Source organism: Odocoileus virginianus, chromosome 2 (assembly GCF_023699985.2).
Source record: "Odocoileus virginianus isolate 20LAN1187 ecotype Illinois chromosome 2, Ovbor_1.2, whole genome shotgun sequence".
NCBI lineage: Eukaryota > Metazoa > Chordata > Mammalia > Artiodactyla > Cervidae > Odocoileus > Odocoileus virginianus.
The window spans coordinates 63,215,610-63,234,348 of record NC_069675.1 but is presented as its reverse complement, the minus strand read 5'-3'; the positions used below and the strand labels follow the sequence as shown (position 1 = coordinate 63,234,348).

The 18,739-nt window shown below is 36.7% G+C and overlaps 1 protein-coding gene across 2 annotated transcripts in view; it reads left to right on the top strand.

Moving 5' to 3' along the window:
- The window catches only part of PPP3R1 (protein phosphatase 3 regulatory subunit B, alpha), a 62,914-nt gene that overhangs the window by 31,311 nt on the left and 12,864 nt on the right, over positions 1-18,739 (top strand). For both annotated transcript variants that reach the window (XM_020878607.2, XM_020878608.2), the window contains exon 2: positions 6,878-6,917. In XM_020878607.2, coding sequence (XP_020734266.1) covers positions 6,878-6,917 — 40 coding nt within the window. The remainder of the gene's footprint in view (positions 1-6,877; positions 6,918-18,739) is intronic.

Below are 18,739 nucleotides of genomic sequence, written 5' to 3'. Positions count from 1 at the left end.
TTTTTATGTGTACCAAAATTGTAATCATAATAAATTTTTTTAAAATGCTGAGTAGCACAGACTTGAGGGGAAAGTTAGAATCAGTCCAAGTGTCTATATCTGTTGAAAACAAATTTGTCAATTTCTCACAAATCAGTTTTTTTCTAGGATAAAGTCAGACAATTTTAATAACTTCTAAAACATAACTCCTCATCTCAGAAGTATGGCAGGTGTTAAACCTTTTTTATAATCCCTCAGTTTGTAATTCCCCAAGGCTCTGTAGACTAATTTTTTTAGTTTGTTTTCTTTCTGTTGTCCAGACTGGATAATTTGTTTTCCTGTATCTACCAGTTTACTGACTCTTGCCTCTGTCTGCTCTGTTCTGTTGTGTTTACTCATTGCATTACTGTATCAATTATTGGTTTTCAGTTCTAAAGTTGCTGTTTGGTGGTTCTTTATATCTTTTATTTCTTCATTGCGGTTTTCTCTTTTTCATGTTTCATGTATCAGTTGCTTTCCTTGAAGCTACAGGCTCACTGTTAACACACTGATGCTTAAAAGTCCACTTAAACCAAATTCCTTAAGCTATGTATATTTTTATATGTACCTATAAAACTCTTGCTTAAATAAAGTTAGTGAGTGAAAGTGAAGTCGCTCAGTTGTGTCTGACTCTTTGCGACCCCATGGACTGTAGCCTACCAGGCTCCTCTGTCCATGAAATTTTCCAGGCAAGAATACTGGAGTGGGTTGCCATTTCCTTCTCCAGGGGATCTTCTGAACCCAGGAATCAAACCCAGGTCTCTCCTGCATTGTAGGCAGACACTTATACCATCTGAGCCACCAGGGAAGTCAGTAAAGTTAGGATAATGTTAAACCTGGCAAGGAATATCAAAACATAATAAGATAATTGTTGTCTTCATGGACTTTAAAATCTGAAAGTGAAAAAGTAAAAGTTGCTCAGCCGTGTCCGACTCTTTGTGACCCCATGGACTGCAGCACGCTGGGCTTTCCTGTTCTTCACCAACTCCCAGAACTTGTTCAAACTCATGTCCATTGACTTGGTGATGCCATCCAACCATCTCATCCTCTGTCATCCCCTTCTCCTCCCACCTTCAGTCTTTCCCAGCATCAGGGTTTTTTCCAGTGAGTCACTTTTTCCCATCAGGTGGCCAAAGTATTGGAGTTTCATTAGTATCAGTCCTTCCAATGAATATTCAGGACTGATTTCCTTGAGGATTGACTGGTTTGATTTGCAGTCCATGGTACTCTCAACAGTCTTCTCCAACACCACAGTTCAAATATTGTTAAGGAGTTTTGTATCCAAGGACATGAAATACTGGAGAATAGTTTTCTTTTTTGTAATATAGTTGTCCGATTTTGCCATCAAGGCAATGCTGACCCCATAAAATGAGTTAGGAATTATTTCTTCTGCTTTCTAAATGAATTGTATGTTTTTGGACTTTGAATATATAATAGAATTGACCAGTGAAGGCGTCAGGTCTTTAGTTTTTTTGTTAAAGGTATTTTTTTCCCCCTGAAATTCAATTTAATAGCAATAGATCTGTTCAACTTACCTCTTTTTTTCTCTTGAGTCAATTTTGGTAGATTCAGTTTTTCAAGAAACTTGTCCATTTCATCTGAGTTAAACATTTTATTTTCATACTTTTTTTTAAAATATACACTTATTTTTCTTTTAATGTCTCTAGGATCTATAGTGATTTGCTTGGGGTGTTATTTATTGACCTTTCCCAAACAATGAAGTTTTGATTTTACTGATTTTTCTTTCCATTTGTCTACTGCCTTGTTCATTAATTTCTGTTTTTACTTTTCTCTTTCTCCCCTTGTCTTGGGTTTAATTTATTCTTTTTCTGGCTTTTAAAGGTGGGAGCAATTTTTGCATTTTAGACTTCTCTTCCAGTAGTACTTTCCTCAAAAGACTACTTAACCTGCAGCCTTTAAATTCTGATTGGTTCAGCTTTCACTGTGTTCAAAATATTTTGATTTCTCTCATCATTTCTTCTGTGACTTTTGGGTTATTTAGAATTGTGTTGTTTATTTTCAGATATTTTAATGTTTCCAGATACCTTTGTTTAATTCCATTGTAATGAGAAAAATATTCTGTATGATTTCAGTCCTCTATTAAGACTTTTTTTTTAGGCTCAGAATAATGTCTATCTTCATGAATGTTCATGTGCACTAGAACAGAGTATTTTGTTGTTTTAGGACATTTTGGTTGATACTGTGTTATTATGATCTTCCATAATTCTGTTTACTTTATCCTTTGGTCTGCTTGTGTTCTGTCAGTTACTGTGAGAGAAATGTTAAAATCTCCAAATATGATTGTCTCATTCCTTTCAGTTCTCTGTGTTTGACACATTTAATTTTGAAGCTTTTATTAAGCATACAGTTGGCTGTTAAACATGTGTTTGAAAAACTGTGCGAGTCCACTAATACAGGGTTTTTTTTTTTCCCAGCGAATATTGTAGTACTCCATGACTGAAGTGAATCCATGGACTAGGGTATCTGTGAGGGTCCTGAACCCAATCCCCTGTGATTACTGTGGGATAACTGTATATGAAAGGGTTCTGGAACCCAGTTAAAATGAGTTTTTCCCTACACAACCACAGAATTCCTGGATACCAGGTGTCCTACAATTCAACTCAATTCTGACACTATATCTAGAGATTGCATGAGATTCCACAGGTTAAAGGCTCAGACCTACAAGATTGCCTCCACCCCTTCCCCCAGCCCTTAGATGGGAATTCCAAGTCCAGGTTGTTCCTTGAGGTTCTGACCAACCAGTTACAAGGTTCCAACAACCCCCACCTTGAGTAATTAGTTTGCTAGTGCATCTCAGAACTCCAGCATTTTACTTATTAGACCACTGGCTAATTATAAAAGGATGTAACTCAAGAACAGCCAGATGGAAGAGGTACATGGGAAGGCGTCTGGAGCGTCCATGCTGTTTCCAGGTGCTCCCAAACCCAGAAGGGGTCTTCAGCCCATATTTTTGGTTTTTTTTTTTTCCCCCTGGAGGCTTCATTACATAGACATGATTTGTTAAACCACTCACCCATGGTGGTTGAGTTCAGTCTTCCAGCCCAGATTAAATCATCAGCCATTGGTGAGTGGTTTTTTAAATCTTTATTTTAATTTTGGCTCTGCTGGGTCTTCACTGGTTTGTGCAAGTTTTCTCTAGTTATGGCAATCAGGGGCTACTCTTTCCTGTGCCATGCCAGTTTCCCATCGGTGTGGTTTCTTTTATTGCAGAGCATGGGCTCTTGGACACATGGGCTTCAGTAGTTGTGGTGCATGGGCTTAGTTACACTGTGGCATATGTAATCTTCCCAAACCAGGGATCGAACCCATGTCATCTGCGTTGGCAGGCAGATTCTTATCCACTGCACCACCAGGGAAGTCCCTTGGTGAGTGGTTTAACCCCCAGCCCATTTCTATTCCCAGAGGTTGGAGGGTGGGCCTGAAAGGTCCAGTGTCTAATCAGGTGATTGGTTCCCCTGGCCACCAGCACCTATCCTTGGTCCTTTCCCATAGTCATGTCATTAATATAGCAAAAGAAATCTCGGCAGCTCTCCTCACTTAAAAAATTCTAAGGAGTTCTAATGCTAGAAATGAATGAGGACCAAGGATATTTCTCACTACATATCACAGTATATTTAAGATTGTTACCTCTTTGTAAATGAATTGACTCTTTTAAGTTTATGAAATAATTCTCTTTATCACTGGTAATATTCCTTGCTCTGAACTAACTCTACATTGTTCATTATTGCTAGCCACTGTATCTTTCTTTTGATTATTGCTTGTATGGTATATCTCTTTCCTTCAACCTATCTGTAAAGTAGGCTTCTTGTAGATAGCATATATTTGTATATTCTTTTAATTGGAGCCATTAGGCCATTTATATCAAACATAATATAATTCTCAGAATGCTTGGATTTAAATCTAAATTGCTAGTTACAATTTTTTTCTCATTTGAATTTTGATCCTTGCTTCCTATTTATCTGCCTTTCTTTGGATTGTTTTTATGATTCCATTCTATATTTTTTGTTATAAAGTATTGCTCTAGGGTTTACAATATGCATCTTCAGCATCATGCTCTACCTTCAAATAATGTAATGTTTTCCTCATAGTATAAGATCTTGACAAATATATTAATTTTTTACATTTTTTTTGGTTACACATTTTACTTCTTCACATTATATGCTCTACAGTACATTGTTATGTTTGTGTTAAATAGTGAAAGTTGTATTTGGAAGACATTTAAAACTGAGGAAAATGTATATTTTTCTTAATTTGGGAGTATATTGGAAAGACATTTTACCTTCATATTAAATATTTGGAATATTTTCTGGGTATAAAGTTAGGTTGAGGTTGAAATAAGTTTTAGGAGAGAGATGAAGCATTCACTGTTGATGGAAAAGCCCTGAGAACCCCAGCCAGATTGATCTTGGGTTTTGTGATTGCTTAGAAGGAAGTGGTACAGGCAGAGGATGGATGGTATCATTTATAAAGAATTGATAACACTGTGAAGGTCAGTGGGCTGCAGAAACAAGGACCTGGTTTCTAAGTCCTCCCTGAAACTACTATATAACCCTTTGGCCTTCACTTATGAAACAGTTACATTTTAACATTTAAACAACATTTAAAAAAAATTCAGTTCAGTCGCTCAGTCGTGTCTGACTCTTTGCCACTCTATGAATTGCAGCACGCCAGGCCTCCCTGTCCATCACCAACTCCTGGAGTTTACTCAGACTCGTGTCCATAGAGTCGGTGATGCCATCCAGCCATCTCATCCTCTGTCGTCCCCTTCTCCTCCTGCCCCCAGTCCCTCCCAGCATCAGGGTCTTCTCCAGTGAGTCAACTCTTCACATGAGGTGGCCAAAGTATTGGAGTTTCAGCTTCAGCATCAGTCCTTCCAATGAACACCCAGGACTGATCTCCTTTAGGATGGACTGGTTGGATCTCCTTGCAGTCCAAGGGACTCTCAAGAGTCTTCTCCAACATCACAGTTCAAAAGCATCAATTCTTCGGCGCTCAGCTTTCTTCACAGTCCAACTCTCACATCCATACATGACCACTGGAAAAGCCATAACCTTGACCAGACGGACCTTTGTTGGCGAAGTAATGTCTCTGCTTTTTAATATGCTGTCTAGGTTGGTCATAACTTTCCTTCCAAGGAGTAAGCGTCTTTTAATTTCATGGCTGCAATCACCATTTGCGTTTTAAAAACACCTTATAGTGATAGTATAAGAATCACTGTACTTTTTTGAGAGCCTCATAAGAAACATACTTAATTGTAAGGTAGAGTGGAATATTTAAATATGTGAGACAGCAAAAGATAAGTAAGAATCATAAAGTTAATTGAATAAGATGCAAAATAAGTAGAACTCTATCTCTGCTCATTAATAATGTCATTTTTTAAATCAATGTTTGCTACTTCTGTCTTTGTTTTAATATATATTTGATGTTTAAATTGACCTAAAATTAGACTGTCCAGTTAAATTATCTGCTATAATTTTCAAGGAAAAGACTGTTGGCAAGATAAGAATTACAGATGCTAGTTTACTGATAAACTTTTCTTAGACCTTATGTTTACTCAGAATACTTCTAAGAGTTTAAAAGCTAACTTGCCAGATTAAAATGATATTTCTCATTTCAGGCTGTATTGAGTAGCTTCTTGGAACACTTTGGTATATTCAGATATTTAAGTGTTAATCCTCTTGTACACTTCGTGCTGGACAAGGTCACAATTAGATAGCTGGGATATAGGATGCAAGGTATACTAAACTTTAAAAATTCAATTTGTATTATTTTTAAGTTCTGTTGACTTTTTCAAAAATTTTCTTCATCATTTTTACTTCATGTGAGCCTGTTATACTTGAAATTTTTACTGTTTTAGATTTAGAGCTACTCCAGGTGGCGCTAGTGATAAAGAACCTGCCTGCCAATGCGGGGGGCATGAGAGATGGGGGTTTGGTGCCTGGGTCAGGAGGATCCCTTGGAGTAGCAAATGGCAACCCAGTCCAGTATTCTTGCCTGGGGAATCCCATGGACAAGAGGACCCAGGAGGGCTACTGTCCACAGGGTCACAGAGAGTTAACACGACTGAAGCAACTTAGCACTCACGCACACACATACCTGATTCTGTTATTAATCAGATGGTCTGATTTTCACCAACTTACTTGACCTCCGTGTACCAAGTCATCAAGAATTGTTAAATGTAGGCCTTGGATCAGGTCCGTAGTTTTTCTTCAGCACTTTTTTCCTTAAGTAAAATTTTAAGTTAGGAATCCAGGTAAATTGTATTAACTTAGAGATTATCCATGAGATAAGACTTCTCCTGAACAAAAAAACTGGAGTTCAAGTGGCTGGCTCTCTTACATTGGACCTACCTTCCTATTATTTTTCTTATTTTAGTTGCATAGCATATAGAATATTCAGTTTCAATGCAGGTATAAAAGGTAACAGAGTTTTCTTAACAGCTTTGAAGTCTCAGTAAACTCTTCAATTAAAGAGAGATGGCAGGAGAAGCTTTATTCTGAACTCTATGCAAAAATGAGTTCATCCAGCAAGACAGGTTATAGCATTGAGTCTGTAGTGTGTTAAAATTTGATATACAGTATGTTTAAGGTGTTAAAAATATGTAAAATAAATTTTAATCAAATGTTTGTGTCTTAAGTGACAGAGCTACAGCTCAGGCCTGTTTGATGCAAGAGCTCTATCATATTGTATAATTTTTTTAAATAAAAAATGTTTATAGTCTAGCCACATTCGTTTATGGCTGTTGCTCAATGTTTCATGACTCAAAATACTCAAATTCAATCTTCTAAAACATTTGTGTCAATTTTTGTGACTAATTATTATTATTTCTTTTCTCCAGGGAAATGAGGCAAGTTATCCTTTGGAAATGTGCTCACACTGTAAGTGAAATATTCTTACCAAGAATTTATTTTATTTTCACATCTTTATATATGTATGTGTATAAATCATACACCTTTGTGTATTTGTATGGCAAAGTTAGTTCTTAGTGGTTTTAAATGGGTAGTGAGTTTGACTTAGAGTCTTTCTGAGTTACCAGAATAGTGAAAGATAATTTTTTATAGATCTCTTTACTATTAGTGTCTGCACTGTGTTGTAATTACAAATTGACCCTCAAATTTCAGTGGCTTTTAACCCAACAGAAGTTTTTCAGATTAACAAAACTTCAAGTAAACAATTTATTTAGCCTGTGGCTATGTAAAATCAATGCTTATTGGAGGCACAACTCTGGCAGACTAAGCAGCTGTTGCATAAGACCTTTCTGGGCAGAATGAGGAGTATAAGAAGTGTGAGTGGGCTGGTTATTTCCGACTATACTGGAGAATATAAAGAACATGGTAGCCTTCCAAATTCTTGATTCAAGGATCAGAGAACCAGAGAGCTTAAATAAAAATCATAAGGTCTCTTGTGTGGAAGTACAATGACTAGGGAAGAAGGGAGATCATGGGAATTGGCATGGGGACCCTTGGTAGATTTAGATACAATCCTAAATTCCAGGAGGTTCCAGAATTCCCAGACTCTTCTGAAACTTCCATGCCTTTTCTGCCATCCCTGTGTGATGAAAGTGGTTGTACCCTGTTTGGAGACAGCTTACTTTGCAGTGAGGTTTGTCTTATTAAAACTGTTTTTCCATTGTTCATCATTTCTTCAGTCTGCTTTCTTTTTTCAGAACAGTTGTCAGTTTTGGGGGCTGCAAAGACTTGGACACGACTGAGCGACTGACACTTTTCACTTTTTTTTCTCATCGACACCTTTGCTTTCTTTTGCTTTCTGATTCAATGCTCTTACATCAGCTCTTTTCTTGACCGACTTCATTGTCTTTCAGATGTCAGCATAAATGTCCCCGCTTTGGAGATGTTTTCTCTTTCTCTGCTCTTCAGATTCTAACAAGGATAGTGCCCTGTTTATTTTCTTTATAGCAGTTCCCATAAGCCTAAATTACTTGTTTATTAATACATTGTAATCCATTTTATTTTCTAGGGGGGACCGGGATGGGGAATACATGTAAATCCATGGCTAATTCATTTCAGTGTATCACAAAAACTACTGTAATGATGTAAAGTAATTAGCCTCCAACTAATAAAAATAAATGGAAAAAAAAAAGAAATCAAGGGAATGAAAAATGGTAATGTACCATTAAATGAAATTGAAAAATAATAAACAAAGTTCATTCTAAAAAAAAAAAAATCTTTGTGGTGATACTCTGAGCACTTACCCATAATTTGGCCATCTCTACTGCTGTTTACATTTTATTTTACTTTGTTTGCTCCCAAGCTTTCCCTTATGAATTTCTTATATCACTTTGATCATACATAGCTGTATATTTCTGTTTTAAGCATGAAGGTAAAATGTTGTATCCAGTGTATTTTTAGAATGGACCAAAACCATAACTAGTCATGACTGTCTAGACCAGAGGTTGGCAAACTACTACTTACCAACAGTTTTGTTGATAAAGTTTTAGTGGAACACTGCCATGCCCATTAGTTCACATATTGTCTATGGCTGTTTTCGTCTGACCTGTGAAATGTGTTCAGGTAGAGTAATTTAACAGACTAGTGCTCCCAAGTGTTACCTCGATCTGGAATTCTTGTCCATGCCATAGTTAATGTGTCAGTTACACAGTTTCTTTAGAATTGAAAGGGCTCTGCTCAAAATTGTACCTTGCCACTTACTGTTCAGCTTGAGCCTGTGGTGTGAGCATTGCCCCTGTTGCTAGTGGGCTAAGAATGGGTTGTAGAAGCCTGTAATTAACTAGGATTCAGGCTGCAAATAGAGTTGGGGTGGGCTGTGGGGAGCACGACTCCGAAAGGTATGAGGTACTGGGAGGTTAGTTTTTGTTTCTTGATCAGGGAGCAGAGGTCCTAAGGGGATAGTACATCCCAGGTTCTAACCTTCTGCTCTCCCTGTGAATCTGGGACTGAGGGTCATTTACCTGATTGTGGAGAAAAATGTACCAGAGCGAAAGACAAGATGGTGTTCCCTTCAGTGTATCCAAGATGTTTGAAAGCCAAGTTTTTTAAAATAGTAAGTATTTGAAATAGATTTCATACACTGTTAAAGCTGTTTCTTTCAGTTTTATCCTCAGAGCTAAGTCTTTCTTCTGACTTCATCTGTGCTTTGAGGAGGCTTGAGCCTTGTCACTAAAGATCTGTACTTGTCAGTGATTGTTCAACTAGGTATGAGTCTGTCTGAATTCTCCTGTCATCCAGTAAAAATGAAGTCTTCCTCCTTCCTAAGTGGTTCACTAGAGGATAATATATTTTATACATGATTTGGATGAATTTTAATTTATCCACATTAAAACCACAACTTCCCCCCACCCACACATTGTAGTCTTGTTTGCTCATTTGCAAAACTTTATTAATGAGAGAGCTTAGTGTTATTTGTAAACGGCTCTTAGCATGTGTAGTGTTAGCACCAGTCCTTGGGGCACTTGACTGTACAGTCTTCCCTGTTCAGCTTGTGCCTTTTTTTCCCTTTTAAGACCTAGCTCAGGTCTGTGTTCTCTGGGAGACCTTCCATAGTCCTCTCACCTCATCAGTAGTTAGTCTCTTTTGCTCTTTTAGTATTTAAATTGTACTGTTTTGTAAAAGGTAATAAGATTCTAAATATATACTGACACACAGGTAAGTACCCACAGAGTGCTTACAGTCTAGCTATTGGGAGAAAGAGAAATGCATTTTTCTCCAGTGGAAATAAACCATTATGAGCAATAAAAACAAAGGCTCCAAGAGGGGAAATTACCATTGGTTAAGAAAATTAAGAAAAGCTTCATGGAAAGGGTAATGTTTGAAATTGTTTTTTGAAATCTGCATAAAGATTTGAATGCTGATTAATTCTTACATCTGGTCATTTACCTCTTTCAGTCTCTAAATTCCATCCAGATCTTTGACGTTTTATCTAACCCCATGCATTATTCTTTCTGGCACCCTACTTTTAATCAGTGACTTAATGCTAATGCTTTAAGAAATGCTCAAGAAAACTTGAGGCTATTTCAAAGTGTTAACCTCATTACCTCCTCACTCCATCACCGCGCTGCCTGCCACACACAGAAATTTTCCCATTCTCTTAGTCAGGCTTAATAGCTCTTTGCTTTCAATGTCAAAGGTTGGGTTATCTCCCTTATTCAAGGTCAGCCTCTGCACTGTGCTTTTGGTCTCATCCCCTCTCACCTCTTGGACCTTATTTTTTTAGTTTCTTTCCGTTTTTACCTATGTCTGCAGCTTCTTCATTTTTCTTCAGTTTACATAGTCAGCTCCCCTTTGATCCTGATCCCGCATGTATCTCCCAGTTTTTCTCTCATTTCTGTCATATTTGAGCTTTGCAAGAACATATACAGTGATCTCCATTTCCTTATTTCTGTTAATTTCTTTGCCTGCTCAAATCTGGCTTTCATCTCCTACTTTTATTGAAACTGTTAGTTAAGGTCACCTTCATTTTATTGACACAGTGCCCAATTGTTAAATCCGATGGAGTAAAAAAAACCTGTAAAATCATTTGTGGTATTTGGGGAAGTTTGAACACTGATTATTTACTATCAAGGAATTAATTAGTAATAATTACTGTTTTAGTTAGAATAATATTGTGTTTAAAAGAATATTTTAGAGATAGGTGGTAAGTACTGAACAGTTATATGGATATGGTACTACTATGTCTGGGATTTGCTGTAAAATACTTGAAGTGGATTATAAATACAATTTTTAATGTGTTAATAATTGAAACTGGGTGATGGGTATGTGGGATTCATTATGAGTCTGTCAACCTTTACATTTGTCTAAAGTTTCCTTTATATGTATTTTTTAATAAGTGAAAAAAAGTGGAAAATAACTGAGTAATATAAAGGAGAAATTATTATTTAAGTATACTTCACTATGGCATGAAACACAGCCAGCTTTAATAATAATAGTAATAAGAAGTGGTTAAGCTCATTGTCACCACTGAAAGAATTGAGGTGTTGACAGTAGAAGTGGAAGTGTGTTGGCTGGCATAGAGTAGATGCTGAATAAGTATCTGTTGACTGAATAAGTTAGTATGAGCTCAGTGCTGGATTGTTGGGTCATTTTAAAGGCTGTTTCTTTAGAAAAACCCAGTAGATAGCAATCACTCCATTTGTTTTCATAAATAATAACAAATACATGGCATTTAACACATACCAGGCACTGTTCTAAGTACATCACATAGATTTACTTTTTAACCTTTGCAGTAGTCTCATGAAAGAGGTATTGTTACTTTTCCCATTGTATAGATGAAAAAACAGAGACGTCAGTAATTGACCTAAGATGACGCAGCGGCAGGTAAAGTCAAAAGGCTGTGATTTGTATCAAGCAGTCATGTTCCAGAGTTGTATCTTTGATCAGTACTGTACAGCCTCTCTTATAGTAACTCTTATCAGGTTAATGTTACGTTTGTCTACATGAATGATTTTATGGAAAATTGGACTTGTCTAAGATATATTTAGATATTCTGATTTTGTGTGTGTGTGTATCTTAATGTCTCAATTCAGTATTTGGTTTTTGTTGAATTAAATTATTCCTGGCCATTGTGACTTGGTTCTTTCTATTGGCTAACCTGTCTGGAGCAGGAAATGTATACTCTTGTTGCGGTGATTTGCTCAAAGACTGTGGTTGTAACTTGGCATGATAACTTGGAAAAATGGCTGAGTACAAGATACTAGGTTAGATAGTTTAGCAGAGGGCTAGATTGGAGCACAGGTGGAAGTGTGTAGAAAGGGAGATTCAACTAATTTACTGTTGGTAAAGCCAGTATAACTGAATAATTTTAATAAAATTGGTAAACGTAGGGCCTGTTTTGTAGATTGAATGCAGATGAAAGACTAAAAAAAGACTTTTATCTGAAGAGATTTCTCAGTTTTCTTTTGTTAGAAGGTGACCCAAGAGGAGCTTGGCAGGCTCTGAAGGAACGTTTCCCTTTGCATAATGAACTATCTGTAGAAACCTTGAAGACACCTTTAGCCACTAGAACACTGCTCTCATTTTAAGTCAACAGTCTCATATTTAAGTAGTTTTGTTTCTGGTTTGAATATTTCTGCTCACAGTCAGATTGTCTCAGGGAGGTTTACATGTTCATATTCTTTACTTATACTCAGATGTTTCTTTGTTTTGAAAACAAAACTTTTTCACAGAGAAAGTTAATCTAAAGTTCATTTGATTTCCTCTTTCACTTCTGCATTCCTTTATGTTTCCTTTCTTATATGGACTAGTTAACTCACTATAATTTTTCAGTGTTGTGTATTTTAAAGAGTAATACCTGATTTACTCCCAAATCATTCATCATCTCAAAAATTATTGGAGGAGACTTTATCAACAAAAATTTTGTTACTAACTTTTACACTTGTTATTTTAGATTAAAATCTTCATAAAGGTATTCCATAATTCATACTTTTTCAAGAATCCACCAACCATGATTATCAGTTGCTTAGTGATACTGAACTCTACCATATTTCACCTAGTCCACTGAGAATTGCATACATTCTCTTTTCTTTCAGTAAAGCTTTATTGGTGAGTAGTAAAGTATAGTGCATGAACTTGAACACCTAGGCTTGAATTTGCTACCTTGTTTTGTAGTTACAGTACCTTAAAAAAAAAAAAAAAATCCCTGGATGGTCTGCTATATTCTAAATATTTCAGATTTTTAGGTGAGTAGTCTTAAGAAAAATGAAGTGCTACCTCTGTTTTCTTTATCCATACTGTCAGATTTTGGCATCGTGGTAGCACTTAGACATTTTTAGTTTTAGCAGTGAAAAGTTTAGTAGTAATTTGTAGTAATTTGAGAGTCTACCACAAATTTGAATCGTTTTATAGCTGGTATGTAGAAGACAGTTACATCAGCTGGGAGAAAGCCTATCTAGGCATTTAGCAAAACTATAAATTCTTGGATCTTTCTCAGAATATTAGAGCAAAAGATATGGAAAAATATGCAGGGAACTTGGGGAACAATACAGAATGTAATAGCATCTGCCTAAAAGACATCTCGAAACATGTAGTAGATAAGACAGAAGCAAAAATAACCAGTGCATTAGTAGGAGAAAATTTTCTTCACCTGAAAAATCGTATCTTCTGCTTGGAAAAGCATTCTGATACTTGGGAAGTTTAGATGAAAAGAGGTCTATATTTGGTGTTAACCTCTTTTGTAATTTTAGAAGTCCAAAAGCAAAAAAGAAAATCCTAGAAGCAGCTCGACAGGGAAACGTTTGGCCTCGAATAAGAGTCTGCTGACATTGGAATTCTTAGCAGCAGCAATAGGTATTAGAAAGCAATAGGGCAGTTAATTCAAAGTTCTGAGTTCCTAAATCCAGAATTTGATATCAACCAAATGATTATTTAGGTGAGAGATCAAATTAAAGACATTTCCAGAAGTTTAAGGACCTCCAAAATTTACCTTTCATGACTTCTTGAATATGCACCCAGAAAAGTGAAATAGAAGAGAAAAAAGGAAGAAACAAGATCCAAGAAACTAAATCTCGAAGACACCAGTGAAAATCCCAGGATAACAGCTCTGCCAGGGGGCCTGAAAAGCAGGTGGTTCAAATTAGAGCAAGAGCCGGAACTGTCTGTGGAAGACATCATCAAGAAGAAAGTAAAAGCCATTACATAAATTGTATGCTGGAATTTCTTAGTGTTAAGATAAAAAGCAAGTCAATAAGAAAAAAGCAGAGACTGTGGTTGCAGTATTACATTCTTGGTGATAAACCAGATTGAGCTCTGGAGCAGCCACAAATAAGTCTTTTGACTAATTGGTCCTGAAAAGTTAAAGAAGACTCTTGAAAATGCTTGATTTTGTGAAAATACCGTATTTTGGGGGGAGTTGGTGGTGGGGAGTGATACAGTGCTAAAGAAAAGGGCAACTAGCATATTCAAGCACGACACATAGAAATAGATAAAAGGAAAGCTTGGAAATGTGTAATGAATTAGGGTTGGATTTGGTTTACAAAACAATGGAAATCATTGAGAGCCACATGTTTTGAATAAGGTATGTTACTGACCTACGTAGTATACTTAAGAATATGACTTTTAAAAAATTAATTATTTTTAATTGGAGGATAATTACCTTACAGTGTTGTTGGTTTCTGCCATACATCAACATGAATCAGCCATAGGTATATGTATGTCCTCTTCCGTCTTGAACCTCCCTCCCAAGAGTGTGACTTATAAGGCAAGTTATTAATAACTTAGAAAACTTGAAGATACGTTATCTGACCTTATAAATGTATGCTTTTTCATTAACTTATTGCATATTTTGATTTGAACCACAGTGTAAATAAACCAAAAGGAGAAAAGAGCAATACAAACACCTTCAGCAGGAAAACCAGTTGGAGAACATCTTAGAAATATGTTTTTTGCTTTTTATCTACCTGCAGTGTGGAAATACTGTCATTATTCTCTTTTCTCCACACTTGGCCCAAGAGTACAGGTTGAGTTGAGGAACAACAATATTTAGTATCTCTTAGCCCAGTGTTCCATGTTAACTCTTCTGGTGGAACTAACAAGGAAAAGAAATTATAAAGTATTTCAAGAAATCCCTTTATCCAGCTTTTACCATCAAGATTTTCAGATTAAGAAATTTTACTTAACTTTCTGGGTCTTTTTTTCTCATCTGGAGTTTTGCATTTCCAAGGTTTCTTCCAGCTTTTTGCATTACATGGCTTTTCTATGACAGATTTTCTTCTGAAACTCAGTGAGCTCTGAAAATTCTAAGAATGTTTTTTTAGAATTAAGTGTGTAGCTTCTTTTGCGACATCTTTGGACAGTATTCATTTGCTTTGTGAATTTTGATGTGATGGATCATTTTTGACTATGTCTTTTATGTAAAGTAGAAGAAGTGAGTGTTGCATAGCGTTCACATTTTGAAGGAGCGTTCTAGAAGAAAGAAAGGAAACAGTTTCCGGTATTAGTAATGAAAAAGCTGAAGTCACTTACAGTTCCTATACATGTTAAAAGAATAACAAGGCAGTTTTATAAACAGTCTTATTCCAGTAAGTTCTACACCTTGGATGAAACAGACAAATTCCTTGAAAAATGAATACAGGCAGACCTCTTTTTATTGTATTTCACTTTCATCATGCTTGCAACACTGCATACTTTTTCATTATTATTGTTATATTTGTTATGGTGATTGTGATCAGTGATTTTTGATGTTTATGTAATGACTTGCCAAAGGCTCAGATAATAGCAATAAAGTGTTTGTAGATATTTTTTTTTTACATAATTCTGTTGCATACTTAATAGAATACAGAATAGTGTAAATATATTGATAACTTTTATATATGCATTGGAAAACCAAAAAATCATGTGACTTGCTCTTTTTGCAATAGTCTAGAACCAAATCTTGGAGAAGGCAATGGCAACCCACTCCAGTATTCTTGCCTGGGAAATCCCATGGACGAAGGAGCCTGGTAGGCTACAGTCCATGGAGTCGCGAAGAGGCAGACACGACTGAGCGACTTCACTTTCACTTTTCACTTTGATGCACTGGAGAAGGCAATGGCAACCCACTCCAGTGTTCTTGCCTGGAGAGTCCCAGGGACAGCGGAGCCTGGTGGGCTGCCATCTATGGGGTCACACAGAGTCAGACACAACTGACATGACTTAGCAGCAGCAGAACCAAATCTGTGATATCTTTAAGGTATACCTGTTCCTAAAACCTGACACAAAAGGGAATAGAAAATCTTAATAGCATTTTATCTATTCATGAAATTGAATTGTTTCCCACAAGGAAATCTCCAGGGCCCAGATGGCTTTACTGGTAAATTCTAGCAAACATTTAATGGGGGGGGGGAGGACATCAGTCATAATCTAGAATCCTTCAGGAAATAGCAGCTAGCATTACACCAGTAGCAATACCAAAGATGAAGCACAAACTGGAATCAGGATTGCCAGGAGAAATATCAGTAACCTCAGATGTGCAGATGACACCACCCTTACAGCAGAAAGTGAAGAACTAAAGAGCTTCTTGATGAAAGAGGAGAGTGAAAAAGTTGGCTTAAAGCTCAACATTCAGAAAACTGAGATCATGGCATCTGGTCCCATCACTTCATGGCAAATAGATGGGGAAACAGTGGCTGACTTTATTTTTTGGGCCTCCAAAAATCACTGCAGATGGTGACTGCAGCCTTGAAATTAAAAGACGCTTACTCCTTAGAAGGAAAGTTATGACCAACCTAGATAGCATATTAAAAAGCAGAGACATTTGTCAACACAGGTCTGTCTAGCCAAGGCTATGGTTTTTCCAGTGGTCATGTATGGATGTGAGAGTTGGATTATGAAGAAAGCTGAGCACAGAAGAATTGATGCCTTTGAACTGTGGTGTTGGAGAAGACGCTTGAGAGTCCCTCTGACTGCAAGGAGATCCAACCATTCCATCCTAAAGGAGATCAGTCCTGGGTGTTCATTGGAAGGACTGATGTTGAAGCTGAAACTCCAATATTTTGGCCACCTGATGTGAATAGCTGACTCATTTGAAAAGACCCTGATGTTGGGAAAGATTGAAGGCGGAGAAGGACGACAGAAGTTGAGATGGTTAGATGGCATCACCGACTCAATGGACATGAGTTTGGGTAAACTTCAGGAGTTGGTGATGGACAGGGAGGCCTGGCGTGCTGCAGTTGATGGGGTTACAGAGTCGGGCATGACTGAGCTACTGAACTGAACTAAATACCAAAGATACTATAGAAAACTGTAGACCTGTATTCACCATGAACATAGATGCAAAAATCCTTAAATATTTTTAAGTCACATAAATAATATGTAAAAAGGACAGTAAAATATGATCAAGTGGAGTTTATCCCAGGAGTATGATTTTAACTTAAGAAAATCAATGTGATTCACTCTATTGACATAATAAAAGAGGAAACAAATCTGAATAGGTGTAGCAGAGTGTTTGAAGAGTTCAGTACCCATTAATGATAAATACTTTTGGTAAATTAAGAACAGAAAGGAATTTTCTCAACCTGATAAAGGGCACCTATAAAAAAAACCTACAGTTAACGTCATACTTACTCCATGATAAAAGACTGAATGCTTTCCATTTAAGATTGGGGGGAGAAAGCAGTTTTTTACTCTAGTTGTAGTCAAACTTGCACTAGAAGTTCTAGCCAGTACATTAAGTCCAGTAGAAGAAATAGAATATGAAAGTGAAAGTCGCTCAGTCATGTCCAACTCTTTACGACCCTATAGGCTATACAGTCCATAGGATTCTCCAGGCTGAAGTGGGTAGCCTTTCCCTTCTGCAGGGGATCTTCCCAACCCAAGGATCAAGCCTCGGTCTCATGCGTTGCAGATGGATTCTTTACCAGCTGAGCCACAAGGGAAGCCCGAAATAAAATGTATTCAGATTGAAAAGGCAGGAGTAAAATTGTCTTTATTCTTACATGGTTGTGTTTGTAGTAAATCTTATTTCTGTTACCAGAAATAAGAAGTGAATTTAGCAAGATTGTAGGCTATAAGGACAGTATACAAAAACTAGTGGAATTTCTATATAATAGCAGTGAGCAATTGAGAAAATGAAATTAACAAGGATACTATTTATAGTAGAATAAAAACATTGGGATATTCAAGTGTAAATTTAACCAACTGGATGTTAAGTTCTGTACACTGAAGTATGAAACATCACTGAGAAGAAACGTATAAAGCCCTAAATAAATGGAGGTACCAGATTCCTAGATTGGAAGACTTTGATACTCTCAAGGTATTGGTTTGACTCCGATTGATCTACAGAGTTAAGACAATCTCAATCAAATTTTCAGCAGGGTTTTAACAAAAACTACCAAATAATTATTAATTCTATATAGAAAAATCACAGGCCTTAGGAGAGCCAGCACAGTTTTGGAAAGGGACAAGAAAGTGTGAGGACAGTGTCCCCTGATTTAGAGACTTACTATGAAACATAAAACTATGGTGTTGACGTAAAATAGATAAGCAAATCAGTAGAGGGTATAAATCCCTGTATGTTTTTATTCGGTTGATTTTTTAAAGCATTTTTTAATTGGATACTTTACTTGTAACATTTTTGAATTTAAGGTACAGCTTGTTGATTTGTATAGTCAATTGGTTTTTGACAAAAACATCAAAGATACCGTTGTAAGGGGAGCCTTTTAAACAAATAGCTGGAATGAAAGTTTAACTCACATGCAGAAAAATTTGGTTATAAATTTAAACCATAAAAACTACAGCTATGGAACTTGTAGAAGAAAACATCAGCCAAAATCTTATTATAGGCAGAGATTTTTAGTTGCTCTGCAAAATATGAATCATTAAAGAAAAAAATGGGTCTCATCAAAATTGACAGGTTTTGCTGTTTAAAAAGTAAAAGAAGATACTTGAACTACCTCCACCTGACAAAGGACTTGTACCAGTCTAAAAACAGAATCATGCAACTTTTAAAAGACAACCAGACAGTGACGAATCCGCCTGCAATGCAGGAGACCCAGGTTCAGTCCCTGGGTTCGGAAGATCCCCTGGAGAAGGGAATGGCTACCCGCTCCAGTATTCTTACCTGGAGAATCCCATGGATGGAGGAGCCTGGCAGGCTCATGGGATTGCAGAGTCAGACATCACTGAGCAACTAACATTTTCCCTTTCACATTTAAAGAGAGAAAGGATTTGAAGTCACATAACAAATGAAGATATATGAGTTGCCAATAATCACATGAAAAGGATCCTCAAGATCATTAATCCTCAGAGAAATG